At 36.5% G+C, this 27,147-nt stretch overlaps 2 protein-coding genes across 3 annotated transcripts; both read right to left on the reverse strand.

The window, feature by feature from the left end:
• Window positions 1-2,807: 2,807 nt before the first annotated feature.
• Window positions 2,808-8,406, reverse strand: LOC148872483 (calcium-dependent protein kinase 32-like). Of its 2 annotated transcripts, none has more exons than XM_088968661.1 (9): window positions 7,376-8,406; window positions 6,562-7,265; window positions 5,303-5,426; window positions 5,007-5,150; window positions 4,563-4,715; window positions 4,304-4,419; window positions 4,007-4,174; window positions 3,495-3,731; window positions 2,808-3,377 (listed from the first exon to the last, which is right to left on the reverse strand). In XM_088968661.1, exons 2-9 carry the CDS (start codon window positions 7,063-7,065, stop codon window positions 3,219-3,221), a joined length of 1,605 nt encoding a protein of 534 aa, XP_088824787.1. In that variant the 5' UTR covers window positions 7,066-7,265; window positions 7,376-8,406; the 3' UTR covers window positions 2,808-3,218. The 2 variants fall into 2 exon arrangements, with proteins under 2 accessions (XP_088824787.1, XP_088824788.1); XM_088968662.1 differs by having other exon boundaries at window positions 7,372-8,000.
• An 11,452-nt stretch (window positions 8,407-19,858) lies between these two features.
• Window positions 19,859-26,154, reverse strand: LOC148872484 (uncharacterized). Its single transcript, XM_088973550.1, has 2 exons — window positions 25,001-26,154; window positions 19,859-20,556 (listed from the first exon to the last, which is right to left on the reverse strand). Exons 1-2 carry the CDS (start codon window positions 25,281-25,283, stop codon window positions 20,309-20,311), a joined length of 531 nt encoding a protein of 176 aa, XP_088829676.1. The 5' UTR covers window positions 25,284-26,154; the 3' UTR covers window positions 19,859-20,308.
• Window positions 26,155-27,147: the final 993 nt, after the last annotated feature.

Raw genomic sequence — 27,147 nt, forward strand, 5'->3', positions numbered from 1 at the left:
GATGATATAACCTTAATAAAAATGATAGAAAAATAGTGGATTATTAATATGTTAATAAATTAAACGTTTTTAACTAATATTATCTTATTTATCATCTATCAAATTTACTACTTCAAACATAAAATATGATAAAATTATAAGAAAATTAAAAAAGCATTATACACATTTAATAAAACAATCAATTTCGGGTCTGGTTGATTCAAGACATGCAAGAATTAGAACTAACCCAATTATTAATTGAGATAAAATCATGAAACCAAAACCAATGATATTCAGTTCGGCCAATTTAATTCTATTAGGTAAACCCGACCCATTGACGATCCTAGTTGTAATGGCCATCCAAAAGGAACCCAACTGGCTGTGGGTTGAGATCATGCATCACAACCTGACCTAACACTTACTAATCTTCTAATGGAACCCATAATCACTTTTTATGAAATGCACATATGCCTAGATAATGATAATTGGGATGGGCGCATTGATCCATTCAACAAATTATTAAACATGGATGCATTCATTGTCTAGATTGTAGAGGGCACTAAGTCTTTATATATTTTTCCCCTATTTTGTAAATGTTGTCTCTCACACGCACATGTATTTTATTGATGTGGATTTAACTCCATCCAATAAAACTAAAATTTGAATATGATTATAATTATAATATATATTGATTTTAATATATGAAATTTGTATAATTATATAAATCAATATATATAATAAATCCGATGTTTCAAATTTATATTAATACACACATACACATGAATACACACATACATACATGCATACAAGCTGATTGACTGGCTTATTGGAGGATGATTGTTTTTCCCAAGTGGAAGTTGACTACAAGTCTCCCCGATTCAATCTAGTAGTGTGTAGGTCATGTGGCTGGTGGTCTACTTCATTAGGATTCTTTAAATCAACAAGTTGCTTGATCACCGCCATGGATGTTTCTAGGTCCTTTACCCCTCATCATTGAAGTTCAGGCTTGACCCATGGTTTAAGGCCATCCATGAAATTGAACAAGAGGTCCTTGTCAAACATGTCGAAGATCTCAACTGTCAAGGCTGAGAATTCTTGGATGTAGTCATGCAACAAGTCCTTGTCCTTCAAATTCTTAATCTTTCTTCGTAAAAGATATTCGACATTCTTGAGGTAAAACTATCACTTGATCTCTCGATTGAAGTCAGCCTAGGTGTTGAAGGTATGTGTGCCCCGTTCAATGTCCTGAAAACACCTACACTACCATAACATTGCAATATTATTTAAATACATTGCAACCGTATATACCTAAATTTGATCATTATGGATGGCAGTCACAAAGAAATATTCTTCAACTTGCCACTAGAAGTTTTCAAGCTCCTTTGCATCTCGAGCACCTGGGTATGGTGTCGATTGTCATATCCTGATGTGTGTGACTGGAGCGGATGAGGCACTGGTAGAATTGGCCATTGTCCTTTTTAGGAGTGTCAACTCACCCCTCATCTCATCCAATTATGCTTGGAAACTGTTCATCATGCCTTGAAAGCAGCTTTGGGAGGAGTTGGCTTGTGAATGTTTCAAGGTGCCATGGATCTTTTTGAAGGCTCCATTAAAGCGGCTTTCTACTTCACCATGGCATTCTTGATAGTCTTTAGGTTGAGGTGAATTCCATCATCCTGGTCTTGGGTCTCACCAATGGTTGCCTTGTAACGCAAGACACACATGTCCATGATCACTAATTGATCAATGGGTTTGTCCTGCTTGGTTGTTTTGGTTATGTATCCCTTTGAGACTTGGTTTTTGAAGGGTTCTTAGATTGGTGCCTTGTTAGTGTCATGGGTGTGGCGTGAGATAGCCCATGTAGTATGTGATCAATGATGTCACGGTTGCTTTTCATTGTTTGTGCTGAATATGGGTCGATTAACAAGGACCAATGTGTGGAGGATTTCCTACTCTGATGCCAACTATCATGAGACTAGTCGTTGGGGCCCGTGCGACACCTAAATGGATCAAGTAAACCTAAGTAATAAACAACAACACAAGAAAAGACAACAAGGTGACACATGAATTAATTAAAAGACATTTTATATTACATTAAATGATGGCTACCATTGGAATTCGCTGCCCCCCCCCCCTTTACAAAATATGTGTATCCCCACCCAAGATAGCACTCTAATGGCATGTCGTGAGCACAGTAATGACATTTAAAAGTACTTGTGACAATGTGCTCTTCCACTAGTATATATAATACCCACATTTTTAACATTAAATGTACTGCTAATGCAGAATAAACGAATCATCCCCCACTAAAAGGTAGGTTGAGGTATGGGAGGAATATCAGAAGAAGTGTACCACTAAAGCTCACTCATGTCTCGGTAAATGACTTACCTACATAAATGCACTTATATGGAGAACAATGTTGTCTTGTCCCATTGCACTTATATGGAGAAACACTTGAAAGGACAATGTTGTCCCATTACGTATTAGTGATTTTCCGTGCGCATGGGTAAGCAATTTACCTAAATTTAAGGAGAGCATTACTTCCCTAAATAAATGCCATTCAAGAACCGTTCTTTTCTGCAAGACCCTTTATTTCTTTTAGTTAGAACCAATCAACATATCCATCCCTACTTCCCAAGAAAACGAACAAAGCCTAACTGCTAAACTTTGAGGAGACTTCCAATTATTGTTGAACCCGAGTAAACTACAAATCACAATCCAGGTCAACCAAATAAGGAAAACATACCAAGACAAGAAGAAAAAGAAACTGAATATTTGAGCGAGTAGCAGAAAAGCAATATAACCATAAGAGGCTAAGAAAGACCGTATAACCATAAAAACACTAACAATTTCATTTATCATGTGTATGTCTTGTCTCTCTAAGCCAAACAGGACTTGTGGGGGTAGCAGATAAGCAGCATATAGACAATGATTCTTAATCAAAAGGGGAGTGTTTCAACCAGATTGACATATTTACAACGACAATAACAACCTTCCCATGCCTTCAATTTTCTATGACCCATTTTTTCTCCTCCAGAAAACTCTCAAAAAACATGGAACTATAGCCAATTGCCATGAAATACACATCCGCTCCAATCCCCAAAAGTAGAAAATAATCATTGTCCAAGATGATAATAACAAAATGTAAGGAAAAAAAAAAGAATTTTGTAGACTCAACAAAAATAAAGAAATTTCTTTACTTTTAATTCTTTTTTTTTTTTTTGTTCTGATTCCCTGTCTTATCTAGCACCACCATTTACTGCTTGCAAAGACCCATCCTTCATCAACTTCAAGCTGAGACTATTGAACCGTTCTCTGGAATACTGTCTTGATGCTTTCCTCCAATCTGTACCGGCCTTCATCATTGCAGCAAACTCCTCATAACTAATGCGCCCATCCTGCAAGTAAACGCAATGGAAACAAATTTGAATTCCAATTGTCATGCAATTTAACAGGAGATGAGATCCTATACAGAGAGGCATATCGTTCATATTCCAACCCCATATAAAACCAACCTTGTCTGTGTCGACGTCCTGAATAATGGCATTGATGACTTCTTCATTGTTGGCATCCTCACCCTCTTCATCAGCCAAGGCCTCCCGTAGTTCTTCAATCTCTATATACCCACTCCGATTTTGATCAAAGAAAGAAAAGGCTTTCCGCAAGTGTTCATCATTGCCCATCTTTCTTAGGTGAACCGAAACTGCAACAAACTCCCCATAGTCCAAAGCTCCATCTCCATCTAAATCAGCCTGCAAAAAAATCAACTCTCAATAACTTCCAAAATATAGCATTCTTCAAACTGTGGAGATTAATAGCACTTTTCCAACCATCAGTAGCTAATCAACAAAGCACTCAAATGTATTATAACACAAATGAAGGTACTTAAATGTATATGCACAAACTGAAGAAAGCGAAGGACAGACACCAGGTCTTGAAGACAGTGGCTGCTTATGCTTTGAACCTCAAATAATGGCAACTCATAGAGAGGGGGGCTGTTGGGCTATGTGTATGCGGTATTACTTACAGCATCCATTAGAATCTGAACATCAGGTTCAGGGATATGATGGCCAAGCTTTTGCAAACCATCTCTCAGTTCCTCAAGGGTGATCTTGCAATTGTTACCAGTGTCCATCATTTCAAATGCCTCCTTTATGCCAGCCACTTCTTCAACAGATAAAAACTCAGCAATCACCTGTGATTTTAAAATTCGAAGTATTGAGTAAAAAAGTAGATGTATACTAACCCAAGGTTGTACATCTCAAATGTCAACTCATAACCAGCTATCAATAGATAATCTAGTCAAAGCAATTGATATCCTCACCTTCAAAGCTCTTTTCTTGAGCTTGTTCATTACAGAGAATTGCTTGAGCCTTGCTTTCACGGTTTCACCCAAAGACACATTTGGAGCCTTCTTTGCATTTTGTATCCAGGGATGATCTGCATTCAAAGATAGTTTCAAAAGAAAAGGGTAAATCTTCTGCAGGTTTTTATCTAGATTAATTTTGAAAAAGTTCCTAATTTTGTATTTGAATAACTCCATAAGCATAAAATACGATGAGTTCAAAAGAAATGAACATTACCAAGAACCTGCTGAGCTGTCAATCGCTGCGTTGGGTCAGGATCAAGCATCTTTTTCACAAGGTCTTTCGCATTATCAGAAACTTTGGGCCAGGGATCTCTCGTAAAATCTAAGACAGAGCGAATAATTGCCTGTGCAACACCTTGTTCAGTTTCTGCATAGATATCAGAACTTTTAGACAGGAAAAATCAAACAACAATGCAAGGATTGAATAGAAAAGCTCAATTTCAAAATGAGACTATTCTTTTATTTTTCCTTTGAAGTTTGCATTATTCAACTGTCTAGGCTCCAAACTGAACTTAAGAAATCTAACAGACTTTGTTTTTTCCAGATATTCTTAAGAAAGTTAACAGATGGGCACCCAAGTGGTTTCCAACTTCATAACTTCTTCAAACTGGACACACTACAACTAATGGGCAAATAGAGGGGAAGAAAAAAAAACAACCTGCCCAGAAGGGTGGAACCCCACAAAGTAAGATATAAAGGATCACTCCACAACTCCAGACATCAACTTCAGGGCCATAATTCCGTTTTAGCACCTCCGGAGCCATGTAATAAGGACTTCCCACTATCTCAGTAAACCGGTCACCTGTAAAAAAATGATAAAATTTTAACGACATTACGAGGAAGAATAAAAGTTCAAAAAAGAAATCACAACAGTTAGTCCTTAAACCAGCTAAACAAATAGCACAAAACAGCAAAACCAGGTTTAAATACATTAATGTTGTTATGAAATATTACCAGGTTTAAAGAACATTGACAATCCAAAATCAATCGCCTTTAGAGGTGCTGTTTCCTTTTTGTTTGAAAACAAAAAGTTCTCAGGTTTTAGGTCCCTATGCATCACTCCATGCTTATGGCACACCTGAAATGCAACAACAAAAACAAAACTGCATAAGCTTCATAAGACCACAGCACATGCCAAATGCAATTTTGTCATTTTTTTTTTTCTTTTGATTTCTTTTTGAAGAGTTCGACAGCAGGGGGGGTAGCCCATCCCCCCAACCCAGGTGCAGGTGGGATACGATCCCAAATCTCTGCTACGACCAGCAGGAGACCTTACCCACCCGCTGATTGGCACCTTGCAATTTTTTCAAGTTGAATGAAAGGCATACTAATTTCAATTTCACTTTCAAGTTAAAGAAACAAGAAAAGGAACAGTATTAACAGACTTACATAGATAGTAAAGAGAACGAGAAAGAGCAGGTGAACAAACTGAAAGAGGATGATGATAGAGCAGACCTAGTAACTTGATTTTTCTTTCCTTTGTTGGTTCTTCTACTTGGTTAGAATGTCGGGCATGGAATATTGGAAATTTAACATATCAAGATTTGAACACAGATTGTGTTGTAAAAATAGAAACCACTGTAACCAGCTCCAGGAGACACTAATAAATGATTGGTGTTGCAACAGGAAATGATAAAAAGTTACACCTACCAGAATAGTCCAGTCTGAGAAGCATTGCTAGAGAAAACACGATAAGAAAAATAAAAGAATAAAGAATAAAGGACAACTTTGTAGGAATTTCTGACATGGGATCGTGAATAACCTTGAATATGACCCAAATTGACCACAGAAAACATAACAGAAAGACACAACCAGACAAGGTCTCAGTTTTTTTGCCACTACCGCATGAAAGCAAGTACCAATTCGACTAGTACAAGTTATGTGATATAGATAATATTAGATGGAACACCATAGGACCATAATGAATCCAGGAAATTAATTAAAATAGGCCAAAAGTCCAAAGCATAAAGAGAAAATACCCAAATGGATTCTATACAACAAGGACAGAATTAATGTTACCAATTAAAGTTGAGTTAAAGATTTCATTTTCTACAAAATCAAAAAGATTTTCCTGAAAAGAAAGCTCATCAAGATTAAGATCAATAGAAACAAAGATATCAACAGGTCTATCAGAAAAAGAAACCCATGCGAACAATTCATCAAAGCATCAATCTGATATCAATTCGTCAAAAAGAGGGTGGATGAGAACAAACCTGAACAACTTCGACGATAGTTCGGGTAACGGCAGCAGCAGCTCGCTCGGTGTAGTGTCCCCTGGAGACGATCCGGTCAAATAATTCCCCACCTTCACACAGCTCCATCACGAGATGAACAGCATTGTCATCCTCGTACGTGTCCTTCAAGCTTACGATATTTGGGTGATTAGGCAAATGCCTCATGATCTCTACCTCTCTTCTCACATCTTCGATATCGACGGCTGTTCTCAACTTCTTCTTTGAAATTGATTTGCAAGCAAATTGCTCCCCTGTAGATTTATCTGTGCAAAGATACGTGACCCCAAATTCTCCTCTCCCAAGCTCGCGACCCAGCTCGTATGTGCTCTCAATGTCAGTACCAGTCGGTTCTTTCAAGACCGTGAGCTTATTTTCACCTCCGGCTGCATAATTTACAGAGTAATCAATGGAGAAAGGGTTCGGTTTTTTCTTTGCCTTTTTGTTCCCTATAGCAAGCGTGGGCGTCGTACAGCAATTGCCCATCTTTCAAAGCTTTACTTTCTACCTTTTTGTGATCTTTGAACACAACGCGTCGCAAGTTCTGAACGAGATCGATCGAAATAAAAAGAAAGTATCAATCAAAATCTTCCAGAAATTGTAAAAGCCTGAAACCAAGAAAACCTAGCCTCTGTTCAAGTTCCCAATGGCGAAACAACCAAATAAGGTCAAGAAAACGTGGGTTCCTGCCAATTAAAAAAAAAGAATAAAATCAAGAATCAATCTTCATATATTAATGTCCTTCTATTTTTCAGCAAAGCAAGAAGTGCTGAAGACGAGATCCAACTATACCCACAAGGAACTAAATCCGCTGCAGAGCTCTTGGACCGTTTTGAAGAAAGAAAATATTGAATAGGAGAGAACCCTTTATAAAAAGCACAGAATCTTCCTTGCAGAGAAATTATCAAGTCCCGTGAAATGAAGCAGGACGGGTCAGTTCCAGAAAGAAAACCTACAAGATTTCTGAATTTCCACGCAGGGAAAGAGAACTCCAAACAAAACCCAGGTGGGTTTTAAGACCGTGAGGTGCTTTAATGGAATGAAAGAAGTGTCGGGCTAGAAGAAGAGGATGAAAAGAGGAACCAAGGGTGTGAGCCTTCCATGGACGAGAGAGGGTCAAAGCTCATTCGCAGAGACTTCTCTCTAGTCTCTCCTTACCCCCTCTCTCTCTCCTCTCCCTCCTCTGTCGAGTTTCCTCTCTCACAAGCATACAAATCAGAGAGGGAAAGCAGAAAGAGAGAGAGAGTGGGAAACTCGCTTTCTCTCTCCTCTTTCTTCTTTCTCCTCTCTGCGCAAAATGTCCAAACAAGGCCCTGAATTTGTCACCTCATCTGAAAACAGAGGCCTCTCTGAAAATGCCCCTAATATCTCATTAAATTACATAATGCCATCCAACCGTTGCTTATTTCAACACCCTCAAATGACAGATGTAACCTCGTCCGTTATAATTTAATGCCCCTCTCAACAAACAATTTCCTGATTTAGTCTACACTAAGAAAAGATAAAAGAATTGATCAAAGCAAAAGGGTGTATATGGCCAATTTTCTAGATATAATTTTGTCATGAGAAGCATTAAATTGCAACCATTTGATCTACATCACATGGTAGGCAAGAGGATAATGGATGGCATAGCAACCTCAGTTTTTCTTGGGAAAGGATTGATCTTTTAATCCCAGCCATGTGAACACAAAAAGGTTAGCCATGAAAATATTCTCATCAAAGGGAATTGATTTAGCCACACCATATGCATATAAAAGGCACCCCACATGGTCAAAAGCTATGTTTTAAATGACAAAAAGAAACCCCTATACTTGGGTCATTATCCTTGTAGACATGTCTTCTTATGGTTACTTAAAAAAATGGGTGTGCCTAAATCAACCCCCAAAATTAGTAGATAGGGTTAGTTTTGTCTTTTGAAACATGTATAACAACCCTTTAATGGAGGGGAGGGAGGGTCCTAAATACATCCCTCAGTTAAAAATGATTTGGAACAGAGTAAATTGTCACCAGCCAAATGACAGTTCGAGAAAGAAAAGGTCTAAGCCTTCTAGATCAAGAGGTATTTCCAAGCTGAGCCATCCAAAAGTCTAGGCCATTCAGTCACCCAAATTAAATAGAATGAAAGTGATATATCATCTACAGAAAAGAAAAGAAAAGGGTATTGTGTTAAACCAATCAAAATGATCCATGTTTTAAATGAAATAAATACATTAAACAGTATTTTTACATGAAAATATATGATGAAGCATAAAAAGACTTGAAATTGAAATGGGGGAGGTTTATGCTAATATTTATTCGGTATCTAGAACCTAACCAACTTTGACTTTTGACAACCTAACTCATATAGAATAACAACTTTGTTTAATAATATTTCTTTCATAAATTGCAATCTTTTATCTACCATTCACAATGAAAGTACATTCTCTAAATATCATCACCATCTAATCCTTATCCTAAGTATATGGGGTTACATGGATCTTGTTTATACCATTTTATTATGTTTAATTAATGACATATCTATCATTCAATTATTAGTACTTAAATCATTTTTTATTATTTTAATTCATGTCTTTTTGCAAAATTTTGATGGACAGAAATTGTTGACATGTGGCTAGTGGAATGGGTGGATGATGCTTTGGTCATTGAGTGTATTTTTCATTCTTTTAAAAGCAGATTTTCCAATCCATCATTGACATGGATTCTTATAACAGTCGTCGGAAACAATTCTCCATTACAAATGGACCTGGTCCAATGAATATTTTGGACCATTTTGGACCAGTCTAGAGACTGTCCAATCTATTTAAATTTCTTTTAATTTAGATTGGTTTCAACTCAAACCTGGTCCACTGATACTTATGTTCTTATCTTCTATCAATGGATTAGATATTGGGTCAATCCAATATAAATTCATTATGGATGGACCAGGTCCAATCTAATATGTCATATTGGTCTGTTCAGTTCATCCAAATTCAATATCTTATTGGTCCATCCAATCCGTCCAAATGAATTTTTGAACGGAATCCAACCCAAAACCGATCCATTGACATCCCTACTTCTAACCTGCTATCATAATATAAAAGAAATGTTGACTTTGTGAATGATGACCCATCAAAAAACCATTAATTAAGTGGGATATTTGCATATTGTATCATTGAAGAGGATAAAGGGTTAAGGGTAGACCAAAGATAAGTTAGGCCGAATTAGTTAGAAATTATTTAAATGTCCATAACAATGAATATCACATTGAATAGAACAGAAAAGCAAAACAGGTTTCATGTTTGACCCATTGACCCTAATTGTTGAACCACTATCCCACCTGAAGAGAAAAGAGGTTCAGCTTCTAGACCAGGCATTGAAACATTGTTTAAGAGAGTGCCAATGCTCCAAGCTGAAATGGTGCTATAAAATAGAAAAGAAGGTCAAACTAAGACAATGGCTGCTGTAATGAGGGTGTCTAGCATTCCTAATTCTTGTAAATGTAAACCTTGATATTCCTATGAGTAAAGGACTCAAGATGGCATCCTCCTTGTGATTAGGACTAATTGATTGACAGATTTCACAAGTTGGGATTGATTGGAATAATAAAGAATTGAGGCCATTTTGTCAAGAATTCAGCCCCTACAAATTTCACATGGAAGGTTCTCATACATTGATATTTATAACAATCCTCAAGGTTCTAAATATCGATATTAGCCGATATACTAATATGCCAGTAGGGCCGATATAAGTATTTTTTTTTTATGTTTTATTTATTTATTTATTTTTAAATCGGTTCAGAGAGATCGATTGTCCTGACTATCCTCTAAATCATAACATGACCCAATACACCACCTATAGAGACATATCAGAAAATTCCTGATACGATATATTGACTGATATGTAACAATACTTTAAACCTTGACAATCCTTAGTGTTGTAAGCATAATATAAGCTTCAATTTTATCATTCAATACTTCGGATATGCATCTGTTTTCTAAATCTTATCTAGAACTTTGATGTCTGAAAAAGATGGAGGGAAAAGTCCAAGTCCAAGGGACGTTTTGGTAACTGCTGAATTGATTAAACTGAATTACTCTTATAATTTGTTTTGCAGCAATTAAATGGGTAAAAAGGAAATTTCTTGATTGCTAAATGACATAGTGAATGATCACTAACAAATTAACAATTTCTTTCATGTCACCATTTTTAGAAAATGGAATCCAGCCTGCTCAAGTATATTATCACTTAATGTAATATACATGGTTCAGAACTATGTCTCCATACTCTTAACAACTAATCCCAAATCCATATATATAATTGCAGAAATGTAGGAAGAAGATGTCCAAACAGGACCCATAAACAATTGTCCCCCAAAAAATATTCTCCTAGTGACATGATCCAAGAAATTTAAGAGGAAATAGTTTAGCCACTGGCCCATGCAGAGAGGAACAATACAAAGTGGGGTATGGGTCTGAACTATTTTCTTATTTCATATATCAAAAGATCACATCTCACGTGGGGGATCCCCTAATAAGAGGGCATTTTCCATCTGGTACTGATTTGGATTCAGGTTGAATCATTGCCACATCAGCATCAGATAGGCAATTCAACTTTAACATGCAAAAAAAAAAAAAATCTGGTAAATGGGTTCAACTTGAAACGGGTATACCACAACTTGCTTCAGGTTTTAACACATTCTCCCACCCCATTTGTCCCATGTTGGTGTCTAATGGCGCTTATGTGTTAGGGTATTTGTCATTTGGCAGTGTGTGATTCAGGTAGAATCACTGCCACATCAGCACCACATAGGCAAATCAACTTTAATGTTCAAAAACCAGTTTTGGTAAAATGGGTTCCACTTGAAACAGAAATACGACAACTTAGCTTCAGGTTTTACATACAATGGGCATATCAAGCAATGTCGATATGTTATAATGATGTTGTTGAATCAACACCTTCATGCCTCATTTGTCCGATGTGGTGTCTAATAGTTGTAAATGTGTTTAAAGATGCCCATTACACATTATGTGTTTTGAATTACATGCCAAAACATCATAATCTACTACAACTCCCACCTTTAAATTTGATGAAAAAGATGGTTGAAATTGATGATTCAATCACATCAGCATAAGTTCGAAATGTTGCAAAAATATGTAACATACAGCTAGAATGAAAGAGCAATAGAAGTAACCAAGGGAATTGGTTTGAACCATATAAAAAGAATCTACTAAAAAACTGGAAACCAATAATCATGGTAGGTTTTGGTACAGGCTCATCTTTCTAGTCTTAGCTGGACACAGTGAAATGGTTTGTCTTCATGCTTTATTATAGGTATTATAGCTAAGAGCCACTAGTTCCATAGTTTTAGCTCAATAATTTTCCACCATTGTTGTCAGCTTCAGTTTGGGTTAGATAGTCAAAACATTCAAACTAAGAACCTCTAACTAAAATGTTTTTCTTTTTACTTTTTGATATATTGATGTAGCCTAAATGATTCTGGTTTTCATAATTCTAATGGCTGCTTACCTAAATATTACCTCAAATACATTTATTAATAATAGCACTGACTTCTAATATTTATTAATTTATGCTTATTTTAATGTAAAATAACTTTTTAAAATAACTCATGGCCATTTTATATTAATTAATTAATTATAATATATTTTTTTCTATTTGGGCAATGGGGCACGGATTAGATGAAGATATTTTTTTATTTGAGAAAGTAGAACGGTTAAACAAGATGATTGAACTGTGACTCAATGACCAACATGGATTATAAAGGTTTCCCTACCTTTTTCCTTGAAACCAAGACTTCATAATGGCTTAATTGGCTGGATTGAATAGGGTGTGAAATCCTTAATTGCTGAATTGAATCACTAAATTGATTCTATTCAGCAATTCAGCCATTATTAAATAGTCCATAATTAGTTAGAGCAGAATAGCTGAACACTTTTGAAATCAATTAAAAGGGTCATCCACATCTAAGCCTTATCCCAATTAATCGTTTTGTTTAATGCTCTATCCATTATTAAATTATGAGCATTTAAATCATTTTTTATTATTTTGGCCCATGATTTTTAGTATTTGATATAGGCGCACATGGCCAGTTTTGGATTGCACCACCTGGTATCGCCGGATAGGATCCTATTCCTCTATTCCTAACTACCTCTAACCACTCCATGGCAAGTTCAACTATAAAAAGGGGTGCCCAATTTAAGGTAAATCCATCTTGCTCACTATTGATCTCTTGCATTCCTGCTTTCGAGAGACCTCATCTGAGTTCTTAAGGACTAAGCCATGAGTCTTCGTCTTAAGCCTAGTCCAACCCCTCTTTAAGCACCTGACTAGTTTGATCGTCGGAGCACCCGGGGCCTTTGACGTGTGCTCTTCTCCTGCTCACAGGTTGGACTCATCAGCCTTGGACATCAGTATAAAAAGGGGTGCCCCTTCCTTGATCTGTCCCTTGTTGATACTCTATGTATTTTTAAAGTAATAAATTCATTAAAAGTATTAATGGATTGAAAAGTAAGCGTATAGCTGCAGTGAAACACACTTAAGTTGAACTTAAAAGAGTTGAAGAAGTTAGGATTTCAGGTAACCAAGTGCAAGATATACCACATGGACTTAGACCAAACTCAGTTGACCAAATTTAAGAGACCATGGCCAAAAGTAAGGCCGTGTTTGGGGGTGCTTATGTTAAAAGTAAGTGATTACCGAACAAGTGTTTATTCCAATAAGCACTTATTTGTATTTGGCACCTATTTTTTTTAAGTGTTTATACAATAAGTGCTTATTGTTATTTTAAGAAGGGATTATTCCAAAATTCAAATAATAATGAACTTATGGATATATTCTTTTTCCTATAAAAATTTATGAGAAGAAGAAGAAAAAGGAGGCAACCATGTGAGAATTAAAGGAGTCATGAAAATTAGAAGAAAATATAAGCAAACAAGAAGAGTGATCTATTAAGGCTGTGTTTGGTTTAAAGGAAAAGCTAGGGAAAGGAAGGGAAATGTAGGAAAACCTTTACAAACTTTGTATAGGTTTCCCTAATAGCCTAAGTTCCCTATGAGCTAAACTAGAGAAAATCCTTGAGCCTAAAAGTAAGGACAGACCTATTTAAGCCTAGAGTATTCATGGTGTTATCTTGTATGCTGGATAATTTTGCTTGTAATTGTTCTATGAGACTATTAAGAGGCATTTCTTGGTAAGGAGCTTTCAATGTAATATCATGAAGGTGTAAAATATTTGGATAGGACTTCTAAGATTATCTACTAGCGTTGAGTCTTCCAGGTGTGAAGGCAAAGGCACGATATAAGATTGAGATAGCACGGAAAAGTATATTCAATGTATTGTAGTCACTTAGAAATCCTACTAATTGTAAGGTTTGGCTAGCCTCCAAAAGCTCAGCCATTTTTAGTAGAATGCTCAGGTAATGTGCCTAAGGAGAGAATATATGCAAGGATCAAAATATCGGAAAGACAATTTTAAGATACATATCGGGATATGCTTTGTATGCGCATGTGTATCGGAGAAAAATTAAGATACGCATAGATACGCTTGGAAACACTATAAATACTTTAATAAATCATAAAAATACATCAACAACACTAAACATAAGACATCAATGAAGTGTAAATACATTAAATTACTATATTTTAATGATTTTATGAAGAAATATTATAGCTAATTATAATTTCATTAAAAATCATATGCTTAACTATAATTCTTAAGTTTTAATGTTTTATGGAATGAGAAAAACCCAACTCTCCAATCTAACCATATAACATGCATTGGCACAACTCCTATGTGAAAATCTAATTAATAAATATTTATTGTTTAAATAATTATTATTTATTATTTATTTCCAAAAATTATAAAAAATAAATAAACATTATATAATATATTCAAAAAATGTTTACTAAAGAAGAAATTTCAATTGTGGATATGATAGATCATCCATAGAATTATAATATATTCAATCAATGTGATCAAATGATAAACTATAATTAATTAATTATTATTTTTTAACTCTAAAAAATTAAAAAAACAATTATTAAAGAAGAAATTTCAATTGGTCTATAGATATGATGGATCATCCATAGAATTTTAATATATTTAATTGTTATGATTGTTATGATCAAATGATAAAATATAATTAACTATTATTTTTTAATTCTAAAAATATAAAAAAAATATTAAAGAAGAAATTTCAATTGCTCTATGGATATGATAGACAAATCCATAGATCTAAAGCATACTTAGTCTTTATAGGCAAAGAAAAAACTTACATTTTCAAATTCCATAAATCTACTAATAGTACAAAAAATTATGATTTTGAATGTAAGAAATGTAGATCAACATAAACTTAAACATTCAAGGAAAAAAAAGAAATTACAAGATGTTATAAAATATTGAAAAAAAATCACCAATTTTTGCCATATTTTTTCAAAATTTGAAAAATCTTTAAAAAAATTAACGATTCACACTTGTTTCTTGTAAAACTTTGCAAATCTAGCACTCTAAGAATGAAATTTGGAGTTTTAGAGTCATTTGGAGGGATGGAAGAAGGCTTATTTCGGGGAAAAGAAGCTTGCTTTCTCCCTAATTTTTTTAGTTATTGGTCGTATCTTTTTTGTCAATACGCTACCGATACACCCTTAGTATGCCCCTAATACGCATGAAAAAGGACAAAACGTCTGATTTTCATACATATCCCGTATTGGTTTTTAAAAGATATGATACAGTACAACCCGTATCAGATATATTGTATCAAAATTTTAAATCTTGAATATATGAACAAGGTCAGATTAACCTCTATAAAATCTCATGTGTATTATGTTATTCTTGTTCTTTATTTTTCTTCATACAATCATGTTTTACTCGATTCTTTGCAATGTTACTTCTCCACTTCAATGGATTCGCATTCAAAATTTTGGAAAAGGACAGCAATTGGCATAAGCAAAGTAAGAGAACCCAATTCACTCTCCCCCTGGCAATACCCCTAACCCTTTTTACCTCCTTCAACTTGTATCTTCTTAGAAGTGCTATAAGTGATCTTTTGTGCATGTGATCCAACCACCGTAGTGTACTTTCTCTCATTTTATCACTTATTGGAGCTATTCCTATGTTTTTTTCAATGACTTCATTTTTAACTCTATCCTTTTTAGTTTTTTTACTCATCCACTCCGCATATACATATTTACTACATTCATTTTTTGGATATATTTCTTAATTTCCCAACACCTTTCTCCATACAACATCGGTCTTACAACTATTTTACAAAATTTTCTTTTTGATCTAAATAGTTTTCGTGCATCACATAAGACACTAGATGCACCCCTCCATTTTGCCCATCTTGCTCTAATTAGATGAATAATATCCCGATGCTGGAAAGACATATACCGAAAAAATTATAACCAATCAACCACCACTATAAAAGTGCTAATTAATTAAGTGGTTTTAACCAAAATTCACCACGGTTTGATTGGTCAAATCCCTTTTATATCATGTTTTTCCACATCATAGATTTTTCTTTATTTTAAAACATTTTATTCTAACCATGGTTTTTAAAACTGATCGAGAGACCAAACTGATTAGGGGTCTAGTTATTGGGTCGAACAGTTAGCCCGTTTTGACAAAAAAATAAAAGAAAATTTGAAAATTTGAAAAACGGTCAAAACCGTTCGAACGGTTAACCGACCAGTTCAGCGGTTTGCTGACCAAAATCAATGGTTTTGAGGAAAATGGAACCGGTCAGGTGACCAGTTCCTAGTTTTTCTGGTTTGACCATCCAGTCCGATTTGGTTTTGAAAACCATGATTCTAACATATTTCACCCATAAACTTAGCTTTGCATTTTAAAATCAATTAAAATATATTCTTTTGTTGATTAAAAGAGAGAGGTATTGCAAAAACAAAAAAAGTTTCTAAACAAGTGGGGCTGAACTGGCTGGTGGCAAATAACAAAACTAGGGTTGTTCATAAGAATGTCCAACCCGACCAAACCGACCAACCCGGACCAACCCAACCTGAGTCATTCGGGTTTGCATCCGTACTGGTCGGTTTCAGGTTGGGCACAAAACGAAACCGACATCTCGGGTCAGTTTCGATTTTCTTGCGTGAAACCGAATCCGACCCGACCCGAACCGACCTAGAGATCTACTAGTTTGGTAGTTCCTACTTCCTAGTTTAAGTAGTTTCCTAATTCCTACTAATCTTCTACTTTTAGACTTCTACTAGAATTAGAACTCTAGAAAGCCCATTAGGTAATTACAATTAGAATTCAATTAGGTGTCCTTTTTTAGTTTTTTACCTAGATTAGAAATTTAGAATTTAGAAGGTTTCTAATTTTTTATTTTATTGACCACTTTTTCCTTCTCTTAAAATCTTCTATTCTCTAACTTGGTTGGTCCACCCCCCTCAAGCTCAACTGCTCAAGACTCAAGTCTCATTCTCAAAGACTCAAAGTCTCAATTTCAGTCATTCAAAGGTTAGTATTTATTTATTTATTTATTTTTTAATTTAATGCATGTTACAAGTTGATATATTTTATTTGTGTTTTGTTTAAGTTTAAGCTTTGAAAAAAATCCAATTAATAATGATATATTTGCACAAAAAACTTCAGTTTTGTATGAAAAACCTAATCTATTTAAAATTTTAAGTATATATTTCGGTTTTAATTTAAATATATTTTATATTTAAAACTATTAAATAAAGATATTTCAGTTTTACATAAAAACCGAAATATCTGAAAAATTTTATATCTAAAAAATATATATTCTGAAATATATGAGATATATATTTCCAGAAAATATATATTCCAAATTTCCAATATATTTTATTTGTATATATATATATATATATATATATATATATATATATATATATATATATATATATTTGAAATACATATTTCAGTTTTATTTGGCTTTATACAGGAGAAAAACCGACCCAAACCAATCCAACCTGACTCAAACCGACCAGGTCGATTTGGCCTGTCAGTGGGTTGGTTTCGGTTCCCAACTTGGCTAACCCGACCAGGTCGGGTCGGTTGGGAAAATCCCAAGAAACCGACCCAACCCGACCCGTGAACACCCCTAAACAAAACCAATTTAGCGCGCGAGGGTAATTTCGTAATTGAACCTCAAGCAAGTGGGGTGCAAACCGTGCAATCGTCAGGGTCAGCCTCTAGCTGACGTATTGAGAGCCGAAGGTAACGAAATCCCAGTACATGTGGCGAGAATTTACTGGCTGAACTTCAGTATGACGTGGCAGACATTCTAGAAGCGCAACATCCCTTCCATGGCCTTGCTCGATAACACATTCCTTTGTTAACGGAGATATCTTATAGCTTTGAAAGTTGAAATTAGAGGGGGTAGCCCATCCCCTTTCCCTTAACCCCTTGTAAAAGCAAATATGACGAGGGGTAATTTCGTCACAGAATCAGGTCGTTCATATACACGTTCAAATGTTTCTTTTGTAATATATAGATGTTGACGCTTAATAGGCTGACTGGTATCCGTTGCATTTAAAAGTTCAGATAGATATTGATTAGTCGTTGGCATAGTTACGTGGTAATGTTAAAAGCCCCGCCAAACGCAGCCTTACTATTTCATCCACTTTCAGGGGCTTTTCCGTCAATAAGGAAAATGACTTGAAAGCCCATTTTTGTTTCTAAATTTGGAAGCTTCAGGGGTAATTTCGTTCTTAAGAATCTTCCTGCATAAAAAGGAGAAACGCCTCCTTTTAGCTGCCCGGTCAAACTCGACGATTTGACTTAGAGAATAACGTTTGGAGTTCTCTTTAGATGGGTATTATCACGCGTGGAAGTGGTGGCTCCTTTTCCGTTCTTAAAAAGAATCCACTAGAAGCCGCCTCATGTGAAGGCGCTCCCATCAGCCACTGGATTGGAATAAATGTATCACTAATATAAATAGATTTGATCAGAGATCATTGCATCGGATCAGATGTGAAGAGACTTGGATTGCAGCCCAAGCTAGCTCTGGGCCTCACTAGAGCTGGATTAGCTGGTCCGAAGTTGGATGGTAGAAACTAGAAAGCTTCCGGTTCAGGTCAATGGTTCGGTTCTTGAAGTTAGGTTGAACCTCAACTCAACCCAACAATTTGGACAGGTCCAAGTTGTAAAGTTGTGACAGTGTCATGGAAGAAAGAAAATTCTTAGGCCCAAAAGTCAACATAAAAGGATATGATTTCATTTCACAGAAGCAGTTTACTGCCTCATCTGATCTGAAATCAATCGACAAAGAAAGTGTCTGAATTGGCCCGGGCCACAGACATGTGAAAGCAGTTGGGTCAAATTTTAAGGTTCTGTTTGCAGGGACTGGGACACAACCATTAACGTCACTTGTGACTTGTGGTCTTCTGCAACACTTGCACCAGCAGAAAGGACGACTCTTTCCCATTCAGTCGGCCATATTTTTTGACTTTAGGACTTCATATTGACCAACTCGTTCACATTTTAGGACCAGATAAGTGGTGCAGCATGGATGCATAAAGGTTGGTTCTTGGAACATTGTCAGTAAACCAGTTGAATAGCCCAAGTTTTTGGACCATATGTTACTTACCCAGATGAATCAGGAACCTTGCATCCATTTGCTTGACTATCTCTGTCGGGTGTGTTATTAGGTAAACATGGTTTGAATGTCTGGTGAGACCTGCTTAACCCAGATTAACCCCTTTTGGGGTGTATCATCAAAAACCAAAACACCGAATCGAACCAAAAAATCCGACTAACCTATTGATTCAGTTCGACTTCGGTTCAGAATATTGCAAAAAACCAAAGGACTGGTTCAGTTTCAAAAACATGCCCAGCTGAGCACCTCTAGTCGGAACATGGTTGCCCAATTACTAGTTCAAATTGATTGGGCACAGGTGAGAGCTGAGAGGATCAATCTCTGTTAGGATTAAGACATGGAAAATTAGAAGAAAGGCTATTTTCTAATATTACTACTCTATGAAAAACCTTCATTTCCAGTCATTTTATGTACAACAGATTAGTGTAAAATAACATTTCTGGAAATCATTCGTTTTCCTTCATTTTGCTTGCAACCAAGTAGAGACTTAATACTGAATGTAGTAAATTGTAATGAGAATTTTTAAATTGTTAGTAATATGTTCTTGTGAATCTATGTTTGATAAATGATGGCAATTCAAGAATTGGTCAATTCTTAATTTCAATTAACTTATCCCATTCCAACTGCCAATCAATTTTCCATACATCATTAACTCCATAGCCTACTGTATCAAGCTCATTGGTGGATACACTGAGCCTGGTAAAATTGATTCTACGAATGCAGATTCTAATACAACAGTTTAATCTCTTGGATACACATAGTCCATGAATCTTCACCTGAAAAGGGGTACATGACTACCTTTTTAAGCAACATAATGTTTGAAGCTTCCAATTGAGAAAATAATGATATTGGATTGAAGACTTAGCACCTAGCCGACCCCATATAGTTGGGATAAGACTGGAATGATGATGATGATGCTTGAAGACAAGCACCTTTTTATAGTGACTTCTCAACTACCAAAATGGAACTTCTATTTCTTTTCTTTTTTTCCATGTTTTTCTTTTGATAGTAAACTTATGGCTATCAGAATGCACATCCCTCCAGGGTTTTATCCAACATGGTACCTTGTAAGAACTAGTTAGTATTGCAAATTAAGATGCACAGAAACAATTCACACTAAAGTTAACATTTAAGTTGTATAAAAATAGAGAAATTTCAGCGTTGTTCAGCAACATCTGGTGATGACAACTTCTGTACCATCAGTGCATTTGGAGTGTCTCTTATAACAGTTGGAGCTGGAGCTGATTCTGGTCCATCCACAAATGGTTTGATAACTGTAATGAAGAATACATTGTAAAAAATGGTGAAGATGAGAAGAGCAAATGCTGAATATGCAAGATAAGAACCAGAGAACTCTGGCATTTCTTCCCTCATTAGATCTCTTGCTTGACGGGGATCTGAAACTGCAATTAATTTGAAAGAATATTAGAAGTTTAAACACATTCATCCCTATAAATTCAATTATGAAGAATAACCAATTCATGCCTAAATCTTGTGTTCTTCTCATACAATATGGTTTAACTTTAAGCTTGAAGTTCTTTTTTTTGGGTATTTTGGTGATACACCCAAATCCCCCATAGGGACCGTTTGAATAGTGCAGCACAACACTAATACCCCCCCCCCCCAAAGTCGATGGTTGCGGGAATTGGATCTGCATCTCTGCTGGAACAGACCAGCCAACTGATCCATCTCTCAGTTGGCACTCAATCTTGAAGTTAAACCAAATATTTAAACATTCCCAGTAAGCAGATATCTTCAGAACTAAGAAAAGATATCTGCATAGGATACACATAAATTTGTTGACATGACCTGACTGGATAGACAACCCCCCAGTTAGTTGTCCAACCAATTTGGCCCATAATTGAATAGTCTGAGTTGACATAGTTGGTGGTCTAGTGTAAAAAGTGGGTCTTTAGGACCCACTGCAGGAGTATCCAAACTTGAAACATTTCCATAACTGAAGTTTCAAACCAGGAGAGGAGATTGACCCAATCAATGGAGAAAGTCAGTACCAAACTCCAAACCAAGACTGGTGGATTGCAACTCGGTCAACTCAATGTCATGATCTGGTCTGAAAGTTAGAATAAAAATAAAAATAGTACTCATTCATGTTCCATTAAAAATATTAATCTATCGGAGTCCACCAGTTATACCAGCCCATTTTAACAGGTCTTTGCATGTCTGGATCTGGCACCAGGGCAACCAGTAAAGGACTCAAGCCCCAGGTTAACTATCCCAACCACTGTTTTGGTTGGTATCAAAATTGTGTTAGAACTGACTTAGTAATAGACATTAGCTCAAGCTAGGAAAACATAAATTTGTAACATACAAGCTGTATGTTAAAATAAATAGAGATAAGAATGTAACCACTTATACATTAAATTCCTCCAGAGGTCCAGCTTTACATAAGAGGACACTACTTAAGGGAATATGTAAACAAAGCATTGGAATACACATCACTATTTTTCAGTATCTGTGATAATCATACTACCACTCTTAGTAATGGATCACAGGCATAGGTGTATGATGTCAAAGATCAAATCCAATTTTGTTAGTGGAATTACAAGTAACTTATTTTAATTAACACAGATTTGAAAGCCATTTCAAATTTGTTTATCCATTGGAAGAATTACTTTTAACTTTTTGATGGTTAAAGCACTAGAATTAAGGGATCCAAATAGGAGATCTAATAAGGGAATGGTCAAAATCTATTCTAACCAACAGAAGTATTTAACTATATAAATCTCTCCAGGGAGGTCAAGTAACTATTGTTAGGCTTGGTTACAATATAGTACAAATAAAAAATTGAACTAAGATGAATACCGAGACTTGAATTTCTTGCAAAAGAAACTGTGCAGAAGTAATTGGATGTCCATGCTTGGTTCAGGCTAAGGAGTTCAAATCTCCGTCCCACAAGGGGCCGCCCCACAACACTCCATAGCACATCTCCGCCGTGTATTGGAAACATCTCCCAATGATAGTACCAGAACTGATGATGTCATCATCAGGAAATGTTCCCAATACACGGCAGGGATGTGCTGTGGGGCATTGTGGGGTGGAAATGTGAACTCAAGGCTAAGTTGTCTCATGCCTCCTAAGATTTATTTGGTAATCCTGGTCAAAAGCAACAGCCTGACCACCAATTGCACCTATACATAGAATCTTTGTAGAAAACAGATTAGTGAATTCATATTGACATGACACTGATTTCCCTGAATCTTCTTGATCTTAAAGATACTAGCTAAAATTATATCATCATGAACCATATCAATTTTGTAAACCCACCATTATTTTTTTGATCGGTGTAAACCCACCATTATTTTTTTGATCAGTGTAAACCCATCATTATTATTACTGTGTAGTCAATTCTCACTATCAAAGACTACAATCAATACTCAGACAAGCTTACCTTGTTAAACTTAAAGCCAATTGTTAAAGCAAAACCAATGTTCATAAAGACAGACTCATACTTTCATATGTTTTTTCCTTGCCCTCCTATATGATTCTGATTCAATTTTTGAAACTATGGAACATCTACAAGGTATCTAAACTGAACCATTTCATGTTAAACATGTATTTTTTTGGTTGTTCTATCAGTTTTTTACCTAGGTTTGTATGATCTTCAAACTCCCATTAATATCTTTTCATGTCTTTTATAACTCTGGCTCGTAGAATTTGACTTAAGAGCAGTAGTCCACTGCAGCCAATCCCTCATATACCATCTCAAGTGGTTACACCATAATTGGACTTCCCCAAATAGGGGTTCTTTCGCATGGCTGATATCTACTTCCACAGGCTCTCTAATGAGAGCAAACCTTCAGAGATTTTTTCTATTCTATGTACTAGTCAGAGTAATTGTTTGACTTACTCCTCTGGTTGTACAGTGCAAGATGGGCTGATAGGATATAAACAGGGAGACCATTTCAGTGTTCCTTTTCTTGGTATTTTGCAAGCTATAACTGTAAACCACTCTGCTACATCTAATATGCCAGATATATGGGGTACATGATAGATGTCTTGGAAACTATGAGGAAAAAACACCTTCATAAACATAATTCTCAAAGGGGGATGGCATGGCTTGGCTAGGCTTTTGGAGTATGGACTTGATCCTTTTTTTTTGGGTAATCCTAATAGCTTCACCAGTATAGAGCATTAGTCTTCTTTGTCATCCATTTGTGATAGTTCCTATCTGCAACCCATCTCCTAAATAGATCATGTTCAGACTAAATACTCTGTTACAGACCCAAATAGGGACGTAACATAAATTCCATCTGCTTCAAGGGAGAAGAACACCTCCAAAGAGATAACTCTCAATTAACAAAAGATAATTCTCATAATGATTTAATTAAGAGGAAAATTACAACTTAAATAGACTCTTGAATAATAACCGACTCCTAAAAACATGTTATCCCTTACAATCCACTATCCTACTCAATGCAATCACTCTCTACCTAACTACCAACATTGACCCCACAAGACCCTACGTGAGCACAATACATGGATTCACAGGACTCTCTAACCGACTCATTTAGATACTTGTGCCTAAAGATTTTCAACTAACAACCTTTTTATTCTCCCTCTAATTCCTAGATAGGTGGGCCCACTAATGGATATGTGGCATACTCCTAATCACCAAGAATTTCAACAGTAAGGCTATGGCATAAGATGGTCTTATTAAGCAAAGCACAACCCATATAATTTAGAATGGTGACCTTGACAAGGCCACCTAGACGTGTTCATGGGCCAGGCCGAGCCGGGCTCGAACCACACTTTTACTTTTCATTAATGGAAATATGTTAAGCCCGAGCCCGAGCCCGGCCTGACCAACAAGCTTACAACCTGGGCCCGAGCCCGGCCCTGATAAAAAGCCCGAAGCCCGAGTCTAAAGCCCGACCTAATAAAAAAACTAGAATTTATCCCTATTCAATAATCAATATAAATCAGAATTTATTTACATTAAAAAAAGAATATAAATTCAATATAAATTCTGAATTCAATAATCAATATAAATCAGAATTTATTAATATTAAAAAAGAATATAAATTCTGAATTCAATAATCAATATAAATCAGAATTTATTTACATTAAAAAAGATATAAATTCAATATAAATTCTGAATTCAATAATCAATATAAATCAGAATTTATTTACATTAAAAAAAGAATATAAAGAGAAGATGGGTTCGGCTGGAAAAAGAAGGGAAAGAGGCAAAGAGGTGAAAAAAAGAGGGGTATTCGACTAGGGTTTTTAGGTTTAATAATAGGTTGTGTCGGGTCGGGTCGGGCCGGCCTGGGCCCGGGTCGGGCTATTTTGGCAAATCCCAAACCCGGTTCGAATTTATTGCAAGCCGGGCTTTTTGGCCCCGAGGTTAAGCCCGTGGGCCATATACCTGTTCAAACCCGTCTGGGGTCGGGTCGAGCCGGCCCGGCCGGCCCGTCGGGCCACCCCGCCCATGAACAGGTCTAACTCCACCATAGAAGCCAGAAAGGGGGGAAAGGATCAAAATTCTGTTCTCTAGCGAGAATGGAACATCTAGACGGTAGAAAGCTACCACTAGATAGAAACAATAAGGGACATTAGCAATCTAAAATAGTGATTTTAATATGAACTGGGTACCGTCTGAAATGATCGGACCATGATTATCCACCCGTTGCAAAATAAATCAATTAGCCATTCTAGGAACTATTAATGTGGAACACCTACGTTGTAGCATGGCAATCCTCCAAAGAAAGAACAGGGTCTCACAAAAGCAGAACTGTGACGTTCGCAAAATGTAAAGAAAACGAATAGAACAGATAGAAAGGACTGGAAAAAACAGAAACCAGAATACATTGAGGGAGAGAGTACCCAAGTTGGAAGAAGAGACCCTTTTCTTTGGAGGATTTATTTCTTTCTGAGAGAGGGTTTGGAGTTGCTCATCGAGCTTTTTCAGTGCCTCCCGGGCCTTCTCTTGGTCTAACTCGAACTGGGATTCCTTCTCCACGGCACGCAGAGATGAATTTCTCTTTCTGTTCTTGAAATTCTGACCCCCATAATGGAATAACGATATAGAGGGTATCACCTCGACCTTAAAGAGAACAGAGGGAGAGATTAATGGCGGCTTCTGAATTGTGAGAACTTGCAGTAGCATTTGACCACACAATCCAATTTCCAGAACCAAAATTCCAACTTTCAGGCCTCGCTCCAACGATAAACCCACTACGCTAGAAATCTCTATTATCTTTTAAAGCATTTATATGGTTCATATGAGCAGCATTAAGAACGATATTCACCACATCCCTTTAACACCTAAGCTGCATGAGACACCAGAATCATAGATTTTCCACCATTGATATCAATCGTGGGCCATCCTATCATTCTTTTAAGAGGATTCTGAATTTCTGATTGTCTGTAACATATTAGACCCAACACGTGTACAACACAAATTCGATAATTCAGGAGCAGAGATGTAATGGTAGAAAAAAATCGATAGTTCAACAGAGAACTCGAACTTCTGATGTCTTTAGAAGCGTGGGCAATGGATATACCTCTCCGTATCCAATGGCTGGTAAATGGTATCTAATCTTCTTAATATAAAGATCTGTCGGAAGATGACAAGATGTCAGACATCTCGAGTTCTTAACTGGCAGTTTCTATTTGTCTCTCAAGGTTGATGCCTTGATGGAACTAGCTCTTCGATAGTTCGATCAATTCCTGCCATCTCAGCTTCTCAGTTTCTCCCTTCAGACTGAAAATTGTGACAAATTTAAACTGATAAAGCTACGTGCCATCTAGTGCTGAAAATGTTTAGAGATTGCAGTACTTCAAAGATTCAAAAATGAAGTAATAAATGGAAGTTTGGAAATAATTGCTTGTTGAGAACTGATTCCGTAACAATGAGCTTTTTTCTCTAGAAAAAGGCATGCTTGAACGTCGCTCTACCTGGGATATCAAACAGGAAGCCAATCGGCAGAACGAACCCAAACCAGGATAATGAAAGGTTGATCGAACAATCCCTTTTTTCTTTATCCAAAAGAGGTAACAGACGAGCTAAGAAAACTCTTGACCAGACGTGTAAATCGAGCAGTGTTGGGCTGGCACCGCTCGACCTGTGGGCGGCCCCAGGCTGTACTTCTCTCCGATGAGATACTTTGGGGGGTCGGCCCAGCACGGCCCATAGCCCAAGCCATGCAACCCATGTCATGTCGTAGGTCGAGCTAGTCTGTAGGCCGAGCCTTGTGCTAGGCTGGGCCATAGACCAGGCTATACCATGAGATGTATAATCTTTTAAAAAAATTAACAAAATAGTCAAAAAGTTAATAAAAGTCTTAAAATTTTATTTTATATGAATTTTGATGTATACAATTCATAATCATGTCGTATCGTGCCGACCCATGGACCTGAAACCACAAGCCCAGCATGACCCTGAAACCACAAGCCCAGCATGACCCATATGATCATGCTGTGCTCAGCATGGCCCACGTTCCGTCATGTTGAGCTGCAGGAGGTATGGCCCATTTTACAGCTCCACTCTTGAGCTCTTCCAAGGGCTATTACCAAGGTTTTAAAAACTGGACAAGACAACCATTTTGGCTATCAGTTCCTAGGTTGAATGGTCGAACCGTCTGATTCAAATAGGTCAATGGTTCAACCACCCAGGTCAATGGGCCACTCCAAATCAACAATTTTTTGCCCAAAGGCGGTTTTAGGGTGAAACAGAATCAATCGCCTGAATAGTTCCTGGGTCAACCGATCCAACCAACTCGTCCTCTCCGGTTTTCAAAACCATGGCTATTACTCAATGTTGGTCTCGACCATCAAGGTTGTTGAAAAATGAACTGGGCGTTAAGAAAACTCCAACAACTTTTACTGTAAACGAGTTCACATCTCCACCCAACAACACCCCACACCATATCCCCGCCGTGTATTAAAAACATCTCCCAATGATGACATCATCGGTTCTGGTACTATCAACGGCAGATGTTCCCAATGCACGGCAGAGACGTGTCGTACGT

Source organism: Nelumbo lutea, chromosome 2 (genome assembly GCF_056320005.1).
Source record: "Nelumbo lutea isolate HS-2025 chromosome 2, American lotus-T2T, whole genome shotgun sequence".
In the NCBI taxonomy this organism is placed as follows: Eukaryota; Viridiplantae; Streptophyta; class Magnoliopsida; order Proteales; family Nelumbonaceae; genus Nelumbo; species Nelumbo lutea.

Coding starts and splice junctions, on each gene's coding strand:
- LOC148872483 (XM_088968661.1), bottom strand. CDS start 7,065: ATGGGCAATTGCTGTACGACGCCCACGCTTGCTATAGGGAACAAAAAG. Junction 4,716..5,006: donor GGTTCCACCCTTCTGGGCAG/GTTGTTTTTTTT, acceptor ATATCTATGCAG/AAACTGAACAAGGTGTTGCA. Junction 3,732..4,006: donor TTCAGATTCTAATGGATGCT/GTAAGTAATACC, acceptor ATTTTTTTGCAG/GCTGATTTAGATGGAGATGG.
- LOC148872484 (XM_088973550.1), bottom strand. CDS start 25,283: ATGCTACTGCAAGTTCTCACAATTCAGAAGCCGCCATTAATCTCTCCC. Junction 20,557..25,000: donor GGTCTCTTCTTCCAACTTGG/GTACTCTCTCCC, acceptor AATTAATTGCAG/TTTCAGATCCCCGTCAAGCA.